Source organism: Artibeus jamaicensis, unplaced genomic scaffold (assembly GCF_021234435.1).
Source record: "Artibeus jamaicensis isolate MK-2021 breed Jamaican fruit bat unplaced genomic scaffold, CSHL_Jam_final contig_391, whole genome shotgun sequence".
NCBI lineage: Eukaryota > Metazoa > Chordata > Mammalia > Chiroptera > Phyllostomidae > Artibeus > Artibeus jamaicensis.
This window is the reverse complement of record NW_026521814.1, coordinates 13,531,724-13,549,629: the sequence shown is the minus strand read 5'-3', so window position 1 is coordinate 13,549,629 and position 17,906 is coordinate 13,531,724. Positions and strand designations below refer to the sequence as shown.

Here is a 17,906-nt window from a genome sequence, read left to right as displayed (position 1 = left end):
AGAAGACTATCTCTGCTTCAAGATTACCAAATGGATTAATGCTAGAATTAGTACAATGAGAAAATGATGCTTTAAAATATGTGGTGAATAAATCTTTACAAATAAGTTAGAAAATAATTCTGTGTCTGTAAATGAATATATCACCCCCCCAAATCAATACCATCATATCTAGCCCAAAACAAAACTAAGAAACAGAAGTGACTTTTTACAAAAAGAATGAATAATGAAGATTTTTATGTTTCTACTACATACTGACAACAATTAACTGAACAATATATAATAAAATTACCCTTCAGAGAAGAGATGTTATATTGATAATTGTAAATCATAGAAAAATTCTAAGCAGACCATATCAGATAGTCTGGGGGGGTTATAATTCAGAATGAAAAAATACTACATTATTTATATATTTACCTGCACAGCAAGAGAAGCTGCATTGTCAGAAAGCAAAATTTGCTCCCCTGCAGAAACACAATAAAAGGTTGGAGTCAAAAGTGTCATTGCTAAACAAGATATATTTTCACTTTTAAAAATATTCCTGTTTTTAAAGAGATATAGCCTTTCACTAACATAATTATGAAGCTCTATATCAATGCTATTGTGTAATTATAATTTTGATTATATTATCATTGTATGTAAATAATGATAAAATAAGACTACTTCCTCTAAAACTGGTATTTTATCACATTTTATCAGCAATATGTAATTAAAATTGCTCATTTAAAAACAAATTCATTTTTCAAGTTTTCAAGATATAGTCCTCTTCTTTTCATCAAAATTAAGCATATTTTAAAACTAAGGACCATTTGTATATACTCAAACCTCCCTAGTTAAAAGTAAAGCCATTCAGGACCACACAAAACCAGCTTGTACTTACTATTGCACAGTGTGTCTAGGTCTGTCACACAAAAGAAAGATGACAAGTTCGCTGCAATAAAAATTCCATGCTTAGAAGACTAGGGCTGCTGCCTATTAGTCTTCATTACTTTGCAGTCTTCTGACAATTGTAGCAGGCTGCTGAGCCCCAAATGGGGTCCATAATGTGATCTGATGATATATGAAGAGCTGCTAAAGGGAGCCTGAACCATCCTAGCCTATACATTTTAACAGTTCCTTTTTACTGAGAGCCCACTTTACCACAGGACTTCAAAAATCTGCTGTGTCAGCTGTTGGAGCAGTAAATCTGCCAACTGCTCCTGCAACCACATCATTTTACACTGCCTACAGCAGCCAATATAATGAGTCAATAATAAACTAAGGACCTTATAAAGCCATGAATAGTTGGTTTACACTGGCAGATACAAGTTTAGGCAAAATCTCCTTGACAAATTACACAAGGGAATCTCTTTTCTTTATGTTTTACCTTCTCCTTGCAGTAAATTATACTATTGAGGGATTTTTTGGTAATAAATATCTTTTCATGCAAATCCATTTTTAATTGTGAACAAGTTCCTACCTTTCAGTTGCTGATATAATGTAGCATTTTCAGGCCAAGGTTCTGTAGCTGAGGAAACAAGATAGTGATAATTAGGCACACAGTGCAAAAACACACGAATAACCTGCCAAATTAATAAGCCTATACAGTGGCTTAGAGCACTTAAAAGCCAATTGCCAAGGTTACCTTAACTGTGGCAACTAATCATACGTTAGGTTCTATGGTAACCTGTATAAGTAGGTTTGATAATGTTTTAAATGAATGTTTGGTTTATTGTTTGGTGGTAATTTTTGTTTTTTATGGGGAGGAGGTAGAAGACATCTTACCCAATCAAAATGAGATTTGAAAAAATAACACGCTATATGCTACTATTCATTTAGCTTCCTACAAGCACAGACATACCCAAAATATTTCTTATATACATAAAAAATAATGAACCAACTATAAATGTTTAACAAAATAAATTTTCAAACAGACAACACTGCATGAATGAATCAAATATATCTGTATGATGCTGTGCACGTTGTCTTACAAACTGGTAGCATTTAAACATACAGAGGAACCCTATTGTATTCTAGAACATTTCATTCCCTTGACCCCACCACCATCACTACCCCACAAAACACAAACAAGCTGACATCAGCAAATTACAGCAAAGGACAGTAGCATGATGAAATAGTAAGTACCTACAATATCAAATAACACTGGTAAAGCTAATTTTAGGTCTAAAGCTAGACTTGACCTTGACCCTTAACCATTCATCTATAGAAGACTCTAGCTAGCTACAAAGAGAGTATTAGCAACCTACCAGTGCTTTAAAAAAGCACTAGATTTAAATTTTGTACATTGCACTTAAGAAGCAATGTCTCCACTGATAGATTATACAGGATATCATTTGTTGAATTCTTCTTTGTAAAAGCCATAAAACATCAGAATGTTAACACAGTAACTACATTTACTCTCAGGAAAAAGGATATTAAACATATGAAATCTGATAATAATTAGTATTTTCTTAGTGTTTTAACTAACCTAGTTTCTGTGACATAGCAACAAATTATTTCTTAGTATATAACTGTAGCTGATATTTTTTAAAAATTTATGCATGTGCCCTGGCAGATATAGTTCAGTTGGTTGGAGTGTCACCCTGTAACTGAAAGGTTGTGGGTTTGATTCTCAGTCGGGGCATGTATCTGGGTATTGGGTGTGATTCCAGTCGGGCACGTACGGCAGGCAACCAATCAATGTTTCTCCCTCACATCACTTCTCCCTCTCCCTTCCTCTCTCTTTCTAAAAGCAATTAAAAAATGCCCTTGGGTGAGGGTTAAAAAAATATGTATATGAAGCTTTTTTCTTCTTATGATCCCTTAAGGTGCACTAAAACAGTCCCAGAGATAAAGGAACCCCTTAATTTGCTTTTATTTATACTTTAGAATGAGAAGGAAAACATACTAGTGGTATTATAAATTATAAATGCTATTTTTTGCTTTTGTTTAAGCTATACAAAGTTAAACTCATACTTGAGTAATACCATGAATCATCTAACAAATAATGAACCATACACAGTTTTGTATGCTGTTAGCTACAGTATTACACATATATGTAAAGGCTGCTAAGTTTCAGCTCACATACAAAAAAGGCTGTGAAACAAAGTATGTGTTATGTTACTGTTTTAACCCAGTAAAATTTTAGTAAGAACTCAATTAGCCTGTGTAACACAGTTTTCTAAGTCGGAAAACAGAAACAAGCTGATATCAGCAAATTACTCAGAAATACCCTTTCAGATAAACTGTATGGTCAGCACACCGACACTGTTTATATCTGTATGAGAAAAAAAATAAGGTTCATTCATTATCAGGTCCTACATCATCAAAGATTCAATTATATGCATTAATTAATGTTATTAAAGCAATAAAGCATAGAAATAAAATTTGCAAAAATTGTAAAGATATTAAAATGTATTTCCTTGAGGAGACATACTATGTTTTTGGACTATAAGACGCACCCCCTCCCCCAAATTTGGGAGAAATAATGGTCGTTAATGCTGCTGTTGAGTTCTGCTTACATTTACATTGGTGAAATATTATGTTATTTATGTTATTAAATATTTTACCACATTTTTCGCTTCAATTTTTTTCCCTATTTTCCTCCTCTAAAACCTAGGTGCATCTTATGGTCTGAAAAATACAGGTATGTTGGGTGCATCTTGTGTATGCTCCACTGTACCATGTTGGGCATACAGTTGGTGTTCATTAATTGTGCATGGAAAGAAAAGGAATATATTAGTTAAACCTACTATTCTATTCCCCAAATATTCTGGCTAACTAAAATTTTACTGAACTTAATATTGTCAACTACATTAAAGAAATTAGGTGTTCTATTAAATATTCTGGTACTTTTAACTGTTTGTTAGCTGTTTTGTATACATACTAGACAGATTAGAAAATTTTAAACAATGGAATAATGTATCCTTTGCATTAAATACATGCTGAATATAGTTTATATTCTATGATAAATCAAAAACTACTTCACTACTCTGCAATATAAAGAGTTCTCATATAGACTGTAATTTATGTGCTCAATAATTCCAGTTAAAAGTTCATTTATCACTCAGGCTGATGTGGCTCAGAGGGTTGAGTGCCGGCCTGCTAACTGAAAGGTCACTGGTTCAATTCCCAGTCACAGCACATGCCTGCAGTGTGGGCAAGGTCCCCCACTGGGGGAAGATGAGAAGCAGCCAATCAATGTTTCTCTCCCACTCCCTCTCCTTTCCTCCACCATTTCTAAAAAATAAATAAATAATTTTTTAAAGTGAATTTATTATCACCCCCATGGCTTCTCCAGGTCTATTACACCAGACCTGTGTGAAAGTAAAAGAAATCTTGCAACATATTGCCTGACTGAAAATAAAAATAAAGTTGCCTAGAAATAATAAAAGCTCTGTTATTAAGAACCTAATGCTAAAAATGGAGGTAAAAATGGTATGTTTTTCTTTTTTTAAGATTTTATTCTTTTATTTTTAGAGAGAGGGAAAAAGAGGGAGAAAAACATCGATGTGTGGTTGCCTCTCACACATCTCAGCCCCTACTTGGGACCTGGCCTGCAAACCCAGGCATGTGCCCTGACTGGGAATTGAACCAATGACCCTTTGGTTTGCAGGCCGGCACTCAATCCACTGAGCCACACCAGCCAGAGCTGTTTTTCTTCATCCAAGATGCAAACTATGTTCCAACTCAGAAATTATTACTGAAAATAAATTCTCAGAAAGTTAACTGCAAAACATCTGATGTTTTCTTCACAAATAGAACCTACCATTTAAAAAGAGAAGGCAAGAACTCCGAAAGAAACCTATACAATCATGTTATTGTACCAGCCTGAAACTCCAGTGAATCCATGGACCAGGAAGCAAGAAATGGTAGAGGAGGTGGGGACTGGTCACCAGCCTTTCTCACCCATGAGCAGCTCACAGGACACAAGTACCACTGGTTTAAATGTGTCACCTACACACACCAGCTCAAATAATTACATTTTAAACATGACACGGGACAGACAGCCCAAAGTGAAAATTCCTAAATTGTGTGTGTGTGGATCTACAAATCAACCATGCAGGTTACTATCTAGGAAATGAACTCTTCAACTGCCTTCATAAGCAAGTCCCTGAGTCATGAGCATTACCATCCACACATAAAGTAGTAAGCCTATTTCCTGCTTTGGGCAATATTAAATTAAAGCCTTTTTCCTGAGAAAGCCTATAATGAGAAAGACAAAGTACGAAAATACTTCCCTACTTCCCTTTCCCAAGGTTAAGCAAGTCAATACCCTCCCCTTGGTTCTGACCATGTGAGACATTAAGAACTTATGGTGCTAACGACGGGCCTTACAAATCTGTAGTATTTAAAGAACTAGTTAGTATAAAGGGCACATGGACAACAACTAGGAGGGGTGGAAATGGGAGGGAAGTGGGGTGTACTGAGGGGGCTGGGATGGGAGTAAAAGACAGAAAACTGTACTTGAACAACAATTAAATTTTTAAAAAAATTTTAAAAGAACATAACAAAAAATCTGCAGTGTTTAAAAAGAAAAATCTTTTTTAAAAAACAGTAAAACATTTTAATCATGTGTTTCACTTTATTCAACCTAAAATGTTTTAGACCACTATACATTCAATATTGAATAAAATTTCATAACTCGTCCTATTCTCAGTTTCTACCATCAAAAGCACTCTCTGATATGAAATGTCTTTTTAAGCCTGCCTTAGGGAAGGGCCAGCCTTAGAATAAATATAGAAGGTGAAGCTCAAAGTTTCTAAACAGAAGGCTGGTAGGAAATGCAGGTTGAAAGAGAATGTGGTTTAATGCTGCCAAGGTGCAAGTTACTGATATTATTAGTACATCAAAAGTAAACTTTATGCTTAAAGTTTGTATGGCTTTTAGAATAAAGAGCCCCATAGTAGTTCGTGTGGCTCTTGGAGTAAAGGTCAGAACCATCATCTTGGCCCTATCACCTTGACACATCACCTTCTCTACCTCTCTGGCCTCATGCCCCCTCCACCCCACCCACTCTGTATTCCAGCCACATTGGCCTTCATCTAGTTCCTGAATGCACCCCGTTCCTTCCTGTCCTAGAGATGCATTTGTGCTGTTTCCTCTGCCCTGAAGCAATCTTCCCATCCTACTGTGTCCCCACATCTCTGCTCAAGCATCATTTCCTCCAGCTGGGCCAATTTCATGGACAGGCAACCTGAGCAGCTGCACAATGCCTGCATTTAGAAAGGCTCCACTCTTGGTTTTATGCTCTGCTAGCCCAGTCCTGAAATTTGTTTGAACCAGGGTCTTCTTGTTTTCATTTTGCACTGGGCTCTACAGCTGATTCTGTCCTCAGGGAAGCCTTCTTTGACCTCCCTCAATAGTTCCAATACTCTCTTTACAAGCTTGAGTAGCACGCATACTCAGTTGTACCAGTTATCACAGTCAGAAATTTGACATGGAATTGAGGACTATTTGGTTGTTTATCTCCCTCAGTAGAACATAAAAGCACCATAAATCCAGTGTTCATATCTGACTTTTGTTACCACTTCATCCCTAGAACCCAGCCCCTAATAGGCAATCGATCAATAGATATTGACTGAACAAATGTCTTTTATTATTACCACTATCATTATTATTATTATTCTGTACCATTTGTGCCAAGAACGTAGCCTGGAAATAGAAAAACTATACAACATGCTCCAAAAAAGAAAACTTTACCCAGAGAACTTCAACACTACAACCAATATGACAACTGTAAGAATATTAAACAATTGCCTCAAATAGTTGGCAGAATGTAATTCTATAAACTTACTTACACTGACCCTAACAATGGCAATTTGTTTCTATATTTTATATCAAATACAGTTTTCATGAGATATTACTGTTGCAACACTCCTAAAGCTAATATAAGGCCCTCAACCATCCGATAAGTAACCTCACTAATCCCCTTTCCACATTCTGTAGCTAAGCCAGGGAACACCACTTTTTAAATTTCATGTATCCATCAATAAAATAACGAAGTATGTAGGTCCAAATAGATTTAGAAAGCATATGATTGGTATTCCTGAGCTAATAAATCGCATACATTACAAAATACACACTAAAAAAGAAAGTAGAGTTAAAATAACTGAAATCCAAGTTCCAATATTTTTATCCCTACACTTTAAAGGATTGTCTTGTATAACACAAGATGTATATGCCCCACCCCACTTTGGAAAACACTGGCTACTTTTCTGAAATCCTAGCAGGGGACTCCTCCTCTGCTTTAGTGAAATTCTTCTTTGACCACAGAAAAAGCTTGGAAAGAACACATTGAAATTAATGGAAAGAAGGGACATCTGCCTACCTCATCCACCTACATCAGGACCCTCATATCCTACAAGAGTAACTGAAATATCCCCCACACATTTCAAACTTTCTCACATTTGTGACTTTGCTCAAATAGTTCCCCTCTGTACAGAACACCCCTTCAGCAGCACAAACTTAAATCCTATACCTGTCTCAAGACCAAGTTAAATGCTAACTGTTTATTTTTTCCTTTGTCCTTTTTCCTCTTTTTTTCAATTTTTTTTTTCGTGTCCTAGAATGTGAAAAATTCCTATGTTCCTGAGATTATTTATTAAAGACTTGGCTTTTCAATTGCCCCAAAATGAATATGGCATATATAATAATGTATGCCAACATATGAAATTAAGCAAGATTTAAATTTTTTGGTCTAAGTACCATTTAAAGCTAATATCTTTATTACAAGAGTTCCAAAGTAAAACAACCCACCTTTCAAAAATTTCTTTCACAATAGAAATCTACTATATAATTTTCACACCAAAGTAGTAAGTTACTGTAAGGCACTCTTAGTGACCTACCTTAATTCACTCTTTAAAATTAGAATGACTTCTTATTCCTTAGCAAAAAACCATGAAAGTTTTTATCATTTCTATAAAGAAGAAATATATTCTTACCCTACAGACATAAAGAACATTTAGAAATAAGGCAAGTATCAGAGCACCACATAACAGAGTTTCTATCAAATTAACATTATTACAAGTCTTTAACCCACTTAATCCTTTACTTACTTTCCAATTCTGCCCAAGCAAAATGATTATTTTACATTTAGTATCTCTTTTACCAGGTACAAAGAATTTGCCTCTTAAGTTTCAGTCTTCAGTGGAATAGAGAGGTTTTGTGTTTTTTTTTAAATCTGAACAAGTGTTTGTAAATTTTTCAAAGAAACTTTCTCCATCCCTAACAGTATTCATGTTAGAGAACCAATGAGAAAAGACAGTGGGAATTTATATGCCTGGACTTTTGAAAGCCTTAAAAGAGACTTAATAATTCATCAATAAATAAATTAGTATTAGAAACACACACATGGTAAAGCAACACCCACAACCCAAAAAAACACATTATTTGCTTCTCATTTAATTATCTTTAAAGCACCTATGATTTTAACCTTTATCAACCAATACAATATAATAAAAAAATCAATATTCTTCGCTACTAACCCATTACAATTTTTAGAGAAATGACTACTAGCAAATAAATTCTAGGGATATATATATCCCTAGATCTCTTAAAGACTCTACATTTTTACCTGCAGTATTCTCTCAAGTCAGATGATAGGTCACTGTGGCAGCAGATGATCTATCTTCCCATTCAATTCAGGGTATGTCACAGTATGAAAGTGCTATGACCTAGTAAATAGTCTAATTCCAAAGTCCGTATCTTGATGATCTAATCTAAGAGGACAAGAGAAAAGCCATGAAAAGAGGTGCCCTGTGGTGGTGGTGTTTTTGAAGTTCTGCATCCTTAATGTACAACATGATTCCTCTGGCATGTGGATGTAGGTGAAGACATAATTTGTAGAATAATAGGCACCAATATTACACACTGCTTCAGTGCTGTCATATTTCCAATCCATCAAATTGATTAATGTTATAATAACTCTACATAAACCTATCACTTGTGCACTAATGAAGTCAAACCCAGCTTATCCTTAAGTAACTGGATTCCAAAAGCTCATAGATGTCATCTCTTCAGCATCCAAAGATAATGTAGACAGTGTCACACAAAAGGACTACAAAACACACGCAGCCTATCTCCAAATATGAATGGCTTCCTGCCAAAGGTGTAAATACAAATACTACTAATATACAAAAAGCTCGGAGCACTTGACAGCTCTTAAACATGGACAAGTTACTGCAAGACTTGTGTAAAAAAGAAGGAAATAAATTTATTAGTTTGACATAAATACTATTCTGATGATTTCAATGATATCAACAGACATTAATCTCAAAAACCTATCAAGTTTCAGTTATGATATAAAAGCCTCATTTAAGTAGATTTTAAAGATGTTTAGACTTAAAATATGATGTCATGTAACTTTATCAAAATTAGAATTTTAAGAGCTATGAATTACATTCAACAGCAATTTAACCTGCAAACTACAGAGCAACTCAAAGATAACACCACATCTCAGATAACACTGATAATGAAATGATTAAAGAGTGATGCCCGCCCTCTCCACTGTTTCATAGGGATATTTAATGATATTACACAGGATATGTAAGCAGGAAGCGACTCTTCCCACAAAAGGAGTTTAAAACCAACCACCCATACCTCAACAGTCAGAGAGCAATGTTCATGCAAGAAAGTGGCTCATATTGACAACTGGAGAAGCGCAAGGTAACACTGTCATTTCCATAAACCTAAAAATCTGGCAGGTAGCATTTGGTATCATTAGTAGTGAGTGAGGCTACTGTCTTAGTCCATTTGGGTTGCTTGTAACAAAATACCACAGACTAGGTGACTTATAAAGAAATTTATTTCTACAGTTCTAGAGGCTGGAAGTTCAAGATCAGGATACAAGTACAGTCGGGTTCTGATGAAGGTCCTCTTTCAGGTGGCTAAGTGCTGACTTTGTGCTGTGTCTTCACATAGTAGCAGGGAAATGGAGCTCCCTGAGCCTCTTCTGTAAGAGCACTAATCCCAATCATGACCCCATCATTTCCCAATGGCCCTACCTTCTAATACCATTAGCTTGAGGAATGGGATTCCATACAATTTGGGGGAACATAAAAATTCAGATAGATGACAGCAGTAAAAGAATTATAATGAAAGCAAGTACAGATTTAAAGATTAAAGACTACCTTAGACTGAAGTTAAGGGCCCTGAAGCAAGTAACAGACCTTCTAGGATAGAGTGGAGAGGTGTAAGACACAGATACAAAAGGATCCCCAGACTCCAGAAGGAAATTCACACCAGAATTATTCCCCTGGCTACAATTATCATCAGTCCTTAACAGAGAAGAAACTTGTTGACTGACATCAGAGTCTACTGTATATTCTTAATTGCTTGTTGTTTATAAATATGTATAGTAAATTGTACATAGTTCTCATTTTAACAAGTAAACTTAACCACACTCTACAAATCTGTTTTATCACTCATTTGATAAATATTCAAAGAATATATATACTACACATACATACATATATATATATATATTCTATACACACACACATATATTCCCACCGCCCCTCCCCCTACACACAGATGTGCCAGGTACCATTCTAAGCACTAAAGAAATAATTGTAAAGAAAATTAAGGCCTGTAGCCCTGAGTAGCTACTGGTTAGATAGTCAGCCCAAGACACCAAGATTATGGGTCTGATCTCCAGTCAGGGCACATATATTTATGAATGCATAAATAAGTGAAACAACAAATCAAAATATATTTGTCTTTCTTTCTTCCTTCCTCTCCCTCTTTCTCTCATCTCTTCCCCCTTTTTTCCTCTATCTAAAAATCAATAAATAAATTTTTAAAAAGAAAATTAAGGCACCTTAGACTTTAGTGGTATCGTGTGGCCTATCTTCATATTTGTTACCTTTATAACATTTCAAATTTAAAATTCTGACAAATACTGGAATCTATTTGACAATGACAATAAAGATTATCTGATCTGTCCTAGCTGGTGGTTCAGTTAGTTATAACATCGTCCTGTATACCAAAAGGTTACGGGTTTGATTCCCAGTCAGGGCACATACCTAGGTTGCAGGTTCAATCCCCAGTTGAGCACATACCATATTTCTCTCTTACATTGGTGTTTCCCTCTCTCTCTCTAATCAATAAAAACATATCCTCAGATGAGGATTCAAAAAAATTATCTGATGTACCCATAACAAGGCTTAATTCTGTTTGGTCTACATGTTGCATAAAACTAAGAAAAAATTACATACAACAGTACACAACCTCCACTATACCAAATGAATGTCAACTTACTGAGCCCACAGCAAATAAATCATACCCCACAAATCCCTCATCAATCTCCTCAACCACCCATTCATTTGTAACAAAGTCGTAAACAAAAAAGTAAAATGACCCAAAGTGAGCACATATGAATGAATGATACAGTAGATAAACATCCAAGGCAAATAAATCTTAATATCATGAAGCCATTCATGACGCAGAAGACAGAAAGGAAAACAGATTAAAAATTGAGGAAAACTAGTACAGGGAAGAACTTCCTTATAGCCCAACGTTGGGTCCCAAATGAAATAGGAGAATAATGAGAATCCATCTTTTTCTGGTCAAACACTACCCAGACATTTACCTAGGCATATGATGATGATGGTTATGAGGTTGTAGCAGTTAAAACTCCTCAAGACTCTTAAAGTTTATATCCAGCATAAATGAACAACTTTTACAACTCAATAATAAAAAAAGACAACCCCCCAAATTTTTATGGGCATAGGATTTGAATACACATTTAAGGAGATGATGGCCAAGATACTCAATATCATTAGTCATTAAGGAAATACAAATGAAAATCACAACATACCATTTCACACCCATTAGAATGGCTACATCAACAAAAGAGAAAACAAATGTTTAGAGGATGTAAAAAAAATTGGAATGTTCACACATTGCTAATGGAAATATAAAAAGTTGGTAGTTTCTCAAAATGTTAAGCACAGAATTACCATATGACTCAGCAATTCTACTCCTAGTTATTCACTCAGGAGAAATGAAAAAACATATATCCACACAAAGACCTAAAAGTGAATGTTCACAGCAGCATTATTTACAATGTTCAAAAAGTGGAAACAACCCAAATGACCACCAAGCAGTCAATGGATGAACAAAATGTGGTATATCCATATAATACAATACTATTTTGTGATAAAAAGGAACCAAGTATTGATACATGCCCCAAAACAGATGAGCTTCGAAAGCACTATGCTCAGTGAAAAAAGCCAGACACTAAAGAAAACATAGTATATGATTCCATTTATATGAAATGTTCAGACTGGGCAAATCTACAGAAAGCAGATTAGTGGTTGACTCAGAATGGTCATGGGAAGTGACCATAAATAGGCAAGGAATTTCTTTTTTTGGAGTGATGGAAATGTTCTGTAATTAAGATGTAATAATCAACTCTGTAAATATACTAAAAAATCCTTAAAATACACACTTGAAAGGATATTTAAATGATCTCTCAGTAAATCTGAGGTAAATAGAACAGTTTAAGACTCTTATTGAACTTATTAAGCACATAAGTACTTGACATATTAACTATCTCACAACTTTATGAGATAGATACTATTGTTATTATCCCTATTTTACAATAAGAAAGTCGAGACACAAGTAATTTGCCCCATTGCTAGTAAGTGACAAGTAATCCGACTCCAGAGTCAGTGAACATACAAATATATTAACTGACATCTTCCAAAGCCCACAGTAAACATTCTTGGGTAATAACTAATTATTAGAATCAAAGCAATTATAATCACCCCACAACAATTTTTCTCAACCCTTAGTGCATAAGAATCACCTGAGGAACTTCATAAAATTGTATACTTCCACCAAACCCAAAACTCAGAGTTTCTACTACTGTAGACGCGAGGTCCAAGAATCCAACCAGGGCCACAAGCACTCCCAGTAAATCTGAAGCATATGATATGCAAACACCACAAAAAATAGATTGTACCCAGGACACAGAATATGCTTGAAATAAGATAAAGTTGTTTTCTCCTCTTTCATTCATTTGCCTCAAAGAATGTGGTATTGAGGATCTGTGTACATTAATTTTATTCAAGAGTATTTCTGCCCATCTTATTCTACTTAAGCATTTGTGGATATGGCTTAAAGCCATGTTTTCACATGCCTTTGTAACATGCTGCAATTTTATACTATTCCAGACTAAGTCTTTAAGATTAATGAACTGAGGCCTCACTTATTTTGGAAACAAAGTGGCTAAATGTTACTTTCTCCATTAGATGTAATCAATAAGGAAAGTAAAATTAAGTTAGTAATTATGAGACCTGAACAAAAATAAAAAACATCTGAATCTATCTATGTGAAACTAGAGATCAATTTCAAAATGGTATTCAAGGATCAATTTCATAAAACTGACAAATTTCTGGAGGTTAACAAGGGTCAAGAAAACACATTCGCATGAACAAGCCAGTAAATCAAACACAAGTTAAATTGAAAACCTTCCATTCTTTCTTTGTAGGTATGCATGTGTCATCTCAAATGGTATGTTTAGACTGCTACCATAATAAAAGTGAACAGCCATTTTTATCAGTTCCCAATAAAAAGCATGCCAATTACACATGATTATGAATAGATATGAACCTTGTAGCTAGGACTCAGAATTAAAATTCTTTTTATAAAAAGGTAATCTGAAATTCACAAGAGGAAATACTAACACCATGTCTGAGCTTTTCTCAGAAACAGAGATGAGTATGAGATCAACAGCAGGACCATACAAAAACAGCTGGTTAAGATTAAAAGTATAATTCTGGCCAAAAAACAGAAGACAAACAGTCCCACACAGGTTATCAGACCTCAACAATGTTAGCAATGTTAACCTTCAAGGTTTAATGGTTCTCTAAATCTAATCCTAGAAAATGGAAAGTATATTTCCCTCAAACTAAGGAGCAATTCTCCCACTACTCTAAGCCAAACATAATCATTGTAGTAATAACACCTATTTTTTAGACTTATTTTGTTAAACTTATTGCAGTAACATTGGTTCACATGGCCATATAGGCCTCAGGTGTATATTTTTACGATTCATGATCTGTATACTGCATTGTGTGCCCAGCACCCAAAGTCTAATCACCCTCTGTCACCAAATATTTGGCCCCCTTCACCCTTTACTACCCCCGCCCCACTCCCTCTGGTAAACACCATGCTATTGTCCGTGTCTCTGAATTTCAGTTTTATATCCACACGTGCGTGAAATCACATAGTTCTTAGCTTTTTCTGACTGACTTAATTTGCTTAGCATAATATTCTCAAGATCCATCCATGTGGCCGCAAATGGCTGAGTAGTAGTATCCCATTGTATGTAAGCACCATATCTTCTTTTTTAAAAATATTTTATTTTATTTATTTCTAGAGTGAGGAGAAGGGAAGGAAAAAGAGAAGAAGAGAAACATCACTGTGTGGTTGTCTCACGTGGCCCCCACTAGGGGCCTGGCCTGCAACCCAGGCATGTGTCCTGACTGGGAATGGAACTGGCAACCCTTTGGTTCTCAGTCCACGCTCAATCTACTGAGCTGCACCAGCCAGGACAGTACCATATCTTCTTTACCCAAGCCTCTGTCACAGGACACTTTGGTTGTCTCTATGTGTTGACCACTGTGAATAATGCTGCAATGAACACAGGGATGTATATCTTTGCAAATAAACATTTTCAAGTTGGGTAGATACCCAGAAGAGGGATTACTAGGTCATGTGGTAACTCTAGTCTTCATTTGTTGGAGGAACTGCCATGCTGTTTTCCACAGTAGTTGTACCAGTCTACATTCCCACCAGTAGTGAGTGAAGGCTCCTCCTACTCCATAACTTGACCAACACTTCTTGTTACTTGTCTTGCTGATAACAGCCATTCTAACAGCTGTGAGGTAGTATCTCATTGTAGCTTTCATTTGCATTTCCCTAATAGCACCTATTTTTTTAAGTATCTGTTCTTTGCCCACTATTCTAAGTACTGTACTTATATACAGTAGCTCTCTCACATCAAGCTAGGTAGCCAAAAACGCTCCTTTCCTCCTTCCTCACTCTTCCCAACTAGCCTTCAAATACATGATCCCTACAGAGGGTGGGATCTGTCATTAAACCTCCTGAAATCCTGGCAGAACTGCAAGATACCTCAAGAGCCAACAAACGAAAGACACAGTAACATAGCCTAATCATCACAGAATTCCTTCATGAATAGGAGCTCAGGAGTGGAAAATGCTCAGAAACATAGAAATATATATACATTTAAAGCATTTAACTAAACAAACAAGTTATTAAATTTCCAACATGCTCCACAGACTCTAATAAAAAGATAAAGATGAATATGAAATTGTCATTGCTCTCTAGAATCTAATTTTGTTGGGTGAGTTGGGGGCCCAGTGGCGGGGCGGGGAAGAGGACTGAGATACACGTAATCATCTACAACACAGAAAGCGAATGCAGGTGGACAGGGAAAAACGTAGGTCTTGAAGTCAGATATACCTGGGCTCCAGTCCCACCTACAACTTACTGTCTGAGTCACCTTGGCCAAGTTGCTTAACTTCTTCTTGCCTCAATTACCTCATCTGTGAAAGGGGGAAATATTACCTACTTTATAAGGTGGTTGGAAGAATAAAATTAGATAAATTATGTAAGTGCTATATATAGTCTCTAGCTCACAAAATGTACTCAATCAATAATGATTAAGATAAGCATCAGACCAGAAGTACGCTGAAAGCACTATAGGAATCCTCTTGAAGAAATAACTACATCTACCTGAGAAAGACAGGAAAGAACTCACAAGAGGAGATGAAATTTGAAATGGGTCCAGAAAATAATCACGAGCGTGACACACAGAAGGTGAAGGGGCAGGGAGAAGAGTTGAGATGTTCACTAAAAATCTAACACCCCTAATTCGATTTGAGAGAAGAAAGGTAAAATGCTTAGTAAAGGCATCCTAAATGAGCATTTCTGTTACAGGATTCACCACTTTACACTGAAATGATGCATTTCTTTTATCTGTTAATATGTTTGTTTATTTTAGACGGTGGGAGTGACGGAAACATCAAGGGGCCGCCTCCCACACATAACCCAGCTGGGGGCGGAACTCACAACCTAGGCATGTGCCCTGACCTAGAATCGAACCCCCAACCTTCTGGGGTACAGATCACACTCCAACCAACTGAGCCACCTAGCCGGGGCAAAATGATGTGTTTCAACAGATGTGTTCCATGCAAGACATAAGTTTATCAAAGGCAAGAATTATGTTACCAATTTTTGTATCCCTGCACCTAGCAGAGTACGTAAATTAGGTACTCACCCTAACAAATAAATATATTCTGTAGAAAATATAAGCAAGTCTTTTGCTATCTAAAGGTATCTGATAGCGAAAAAGTTCTATAACTTTTGGAAATAAAATTATCAAACCAAATTAAGGCATGATAACATCTCAATAACGTATACGAAGTTCAACAGTATGAACTCATGAAAGCACTTTCTCTCCAAATTGTTCAGTGTTCCTAACCAGAGGTACATAGCCCAATCATCTATGAAATGTTTAAAAAATAAACCTGTCTTCCTGGCCAGGTAGCTCAGGTGGTTAGAGCCTCAACAGGTGGGTATATGCCTAGATAGTAGGTTCAATCCCAGATCAGGGCACATAAAAGAAGCAACCAATGAATGCATAAATAAAGGGAACAACGAATCAACATTTCCCTTTCTCTCGAATCAATAAACAGAAATTTTAAAAATATATGTATGTGTACACACACACACACACACACACACACTTGCCTTAGAGCTACCCTCAACCTTCATATATATTAGGCCTTTGGTGAGAAAAAAGAACGAGTGTGCTAGTGCGTGCATGTGGGAAGGCAAGCATGGCTCGTTGCAGAGAGCTCCACAGATAACTGACCGCAATGTGGAATTCCATTCCCTGCCACCCTTACACACTATTCTACCCACCCGACTTCCCAACCACCCTCACCCCATTTTACAACAGAAAGTGTATTAGGTCACAAATGGGACTAGACAGTTCCCTTCTCTCATTAAGACTCACCTGGGCCCTCTACACCAATGTATCACCACTTTGGTTACTGTGGCAGATTATATTTCCTAAAGATGGCTACAAAAATCTCTCCTGTCCCACAGGCTCTTCTAGAACCCAAAAACTCCCCACCCCATAAAGAACTAAGTCTAATTCTGCTCCCCCTTGAATGCCCCTTTAACTCTCTTGTGACCGACAGAATGGTAGAAGTGATGCTTCAAGACTTCCAAGGCAAAGGCCATGAAGGTGATGCAGCTTCTCCTTGTTAGTTGCACACTGGCCTTTGGAGAACTGAGTAAAAAGTCTCACTACCCTGAGGCCACAGGCCCTGAGGAAGCCCAGGCCATTTGGACAGGCCATGTGTACAAATTCTAGAAGATCACCCAAGCTAAGCTCCTAGCTAGCATCAATTATCAGACACGTGAGTAGAGATGCTTCCAGATGTTTCTAGTTCTCAACTGTTGAATCATCTCTGGCCTTTAAGTCTTTCCAGCTGAGGATCCAGAGAGGTAGACCCAAGCAATCTCTCCAGTGGCCTGCCTGACTCTCTGGGTCCCGAGAGTCCATGAAAGTAACAGATTGGATTTATCACAGCCATTGACTTGTGTCGCTGTTACAGTACAACAGTAGCTGAACAGTTATGTTTCAATAACTACTATTAGTCACAAGTTTAGCATTAAAGAGAGAATTAAATGCTGATTCACCTGAAGCCTCAGAATTCCCTCTGTTCATCTAAATCAATTGTCAGACTGATTCCTGACCATGTTATATTTATAAATTCTACTTTACTGTTTCAGGCATAGATTTTGACATTATCACCTATCCACCAATCAGTTCCATTCTATTAATCCATTACCTTGAAACTACCTTCCTGAGATTTCACTGTCCAATT

At 36.4% G+C, this 17,906-nt stretch overlaps 1 protein-coding gene across 2 annotated transcripts in view; it reads right to left on the bottom strand.

The window, feature by feature from the left end:
- Positions 1-17,906, bottom strand: part of MTX2 (metaxin 2) — a 61,826-nt gene that overhangs the window by 33,223 nt on the left and 10,697 nt on the right. The window contains exons 2-4 of one of the 2 annotated variants that reach the window (XM_037130030.2): positions 8,552-8,696; positions 1,457-1,504; positions 415-461 (exon numbers count right to left, since the gene is read on the bottom strand). Coding sequence is in view for 1 of the 2 variants with exons in the window: in XM_037130029.2 (XP_036985924.1) it covers positions 415-461; positions 1,457-1,504 (95 nt within the window). In the remaining variant the exon portion in view is untranslated. The remainder of the gene's footprint in view (positions 1-414; positions 462-1,456; positions 1,505-8,551; positions 8,697-17,906) is intronic. The other variant, XM_037130029.2, reaches the window with a different exon arrangement.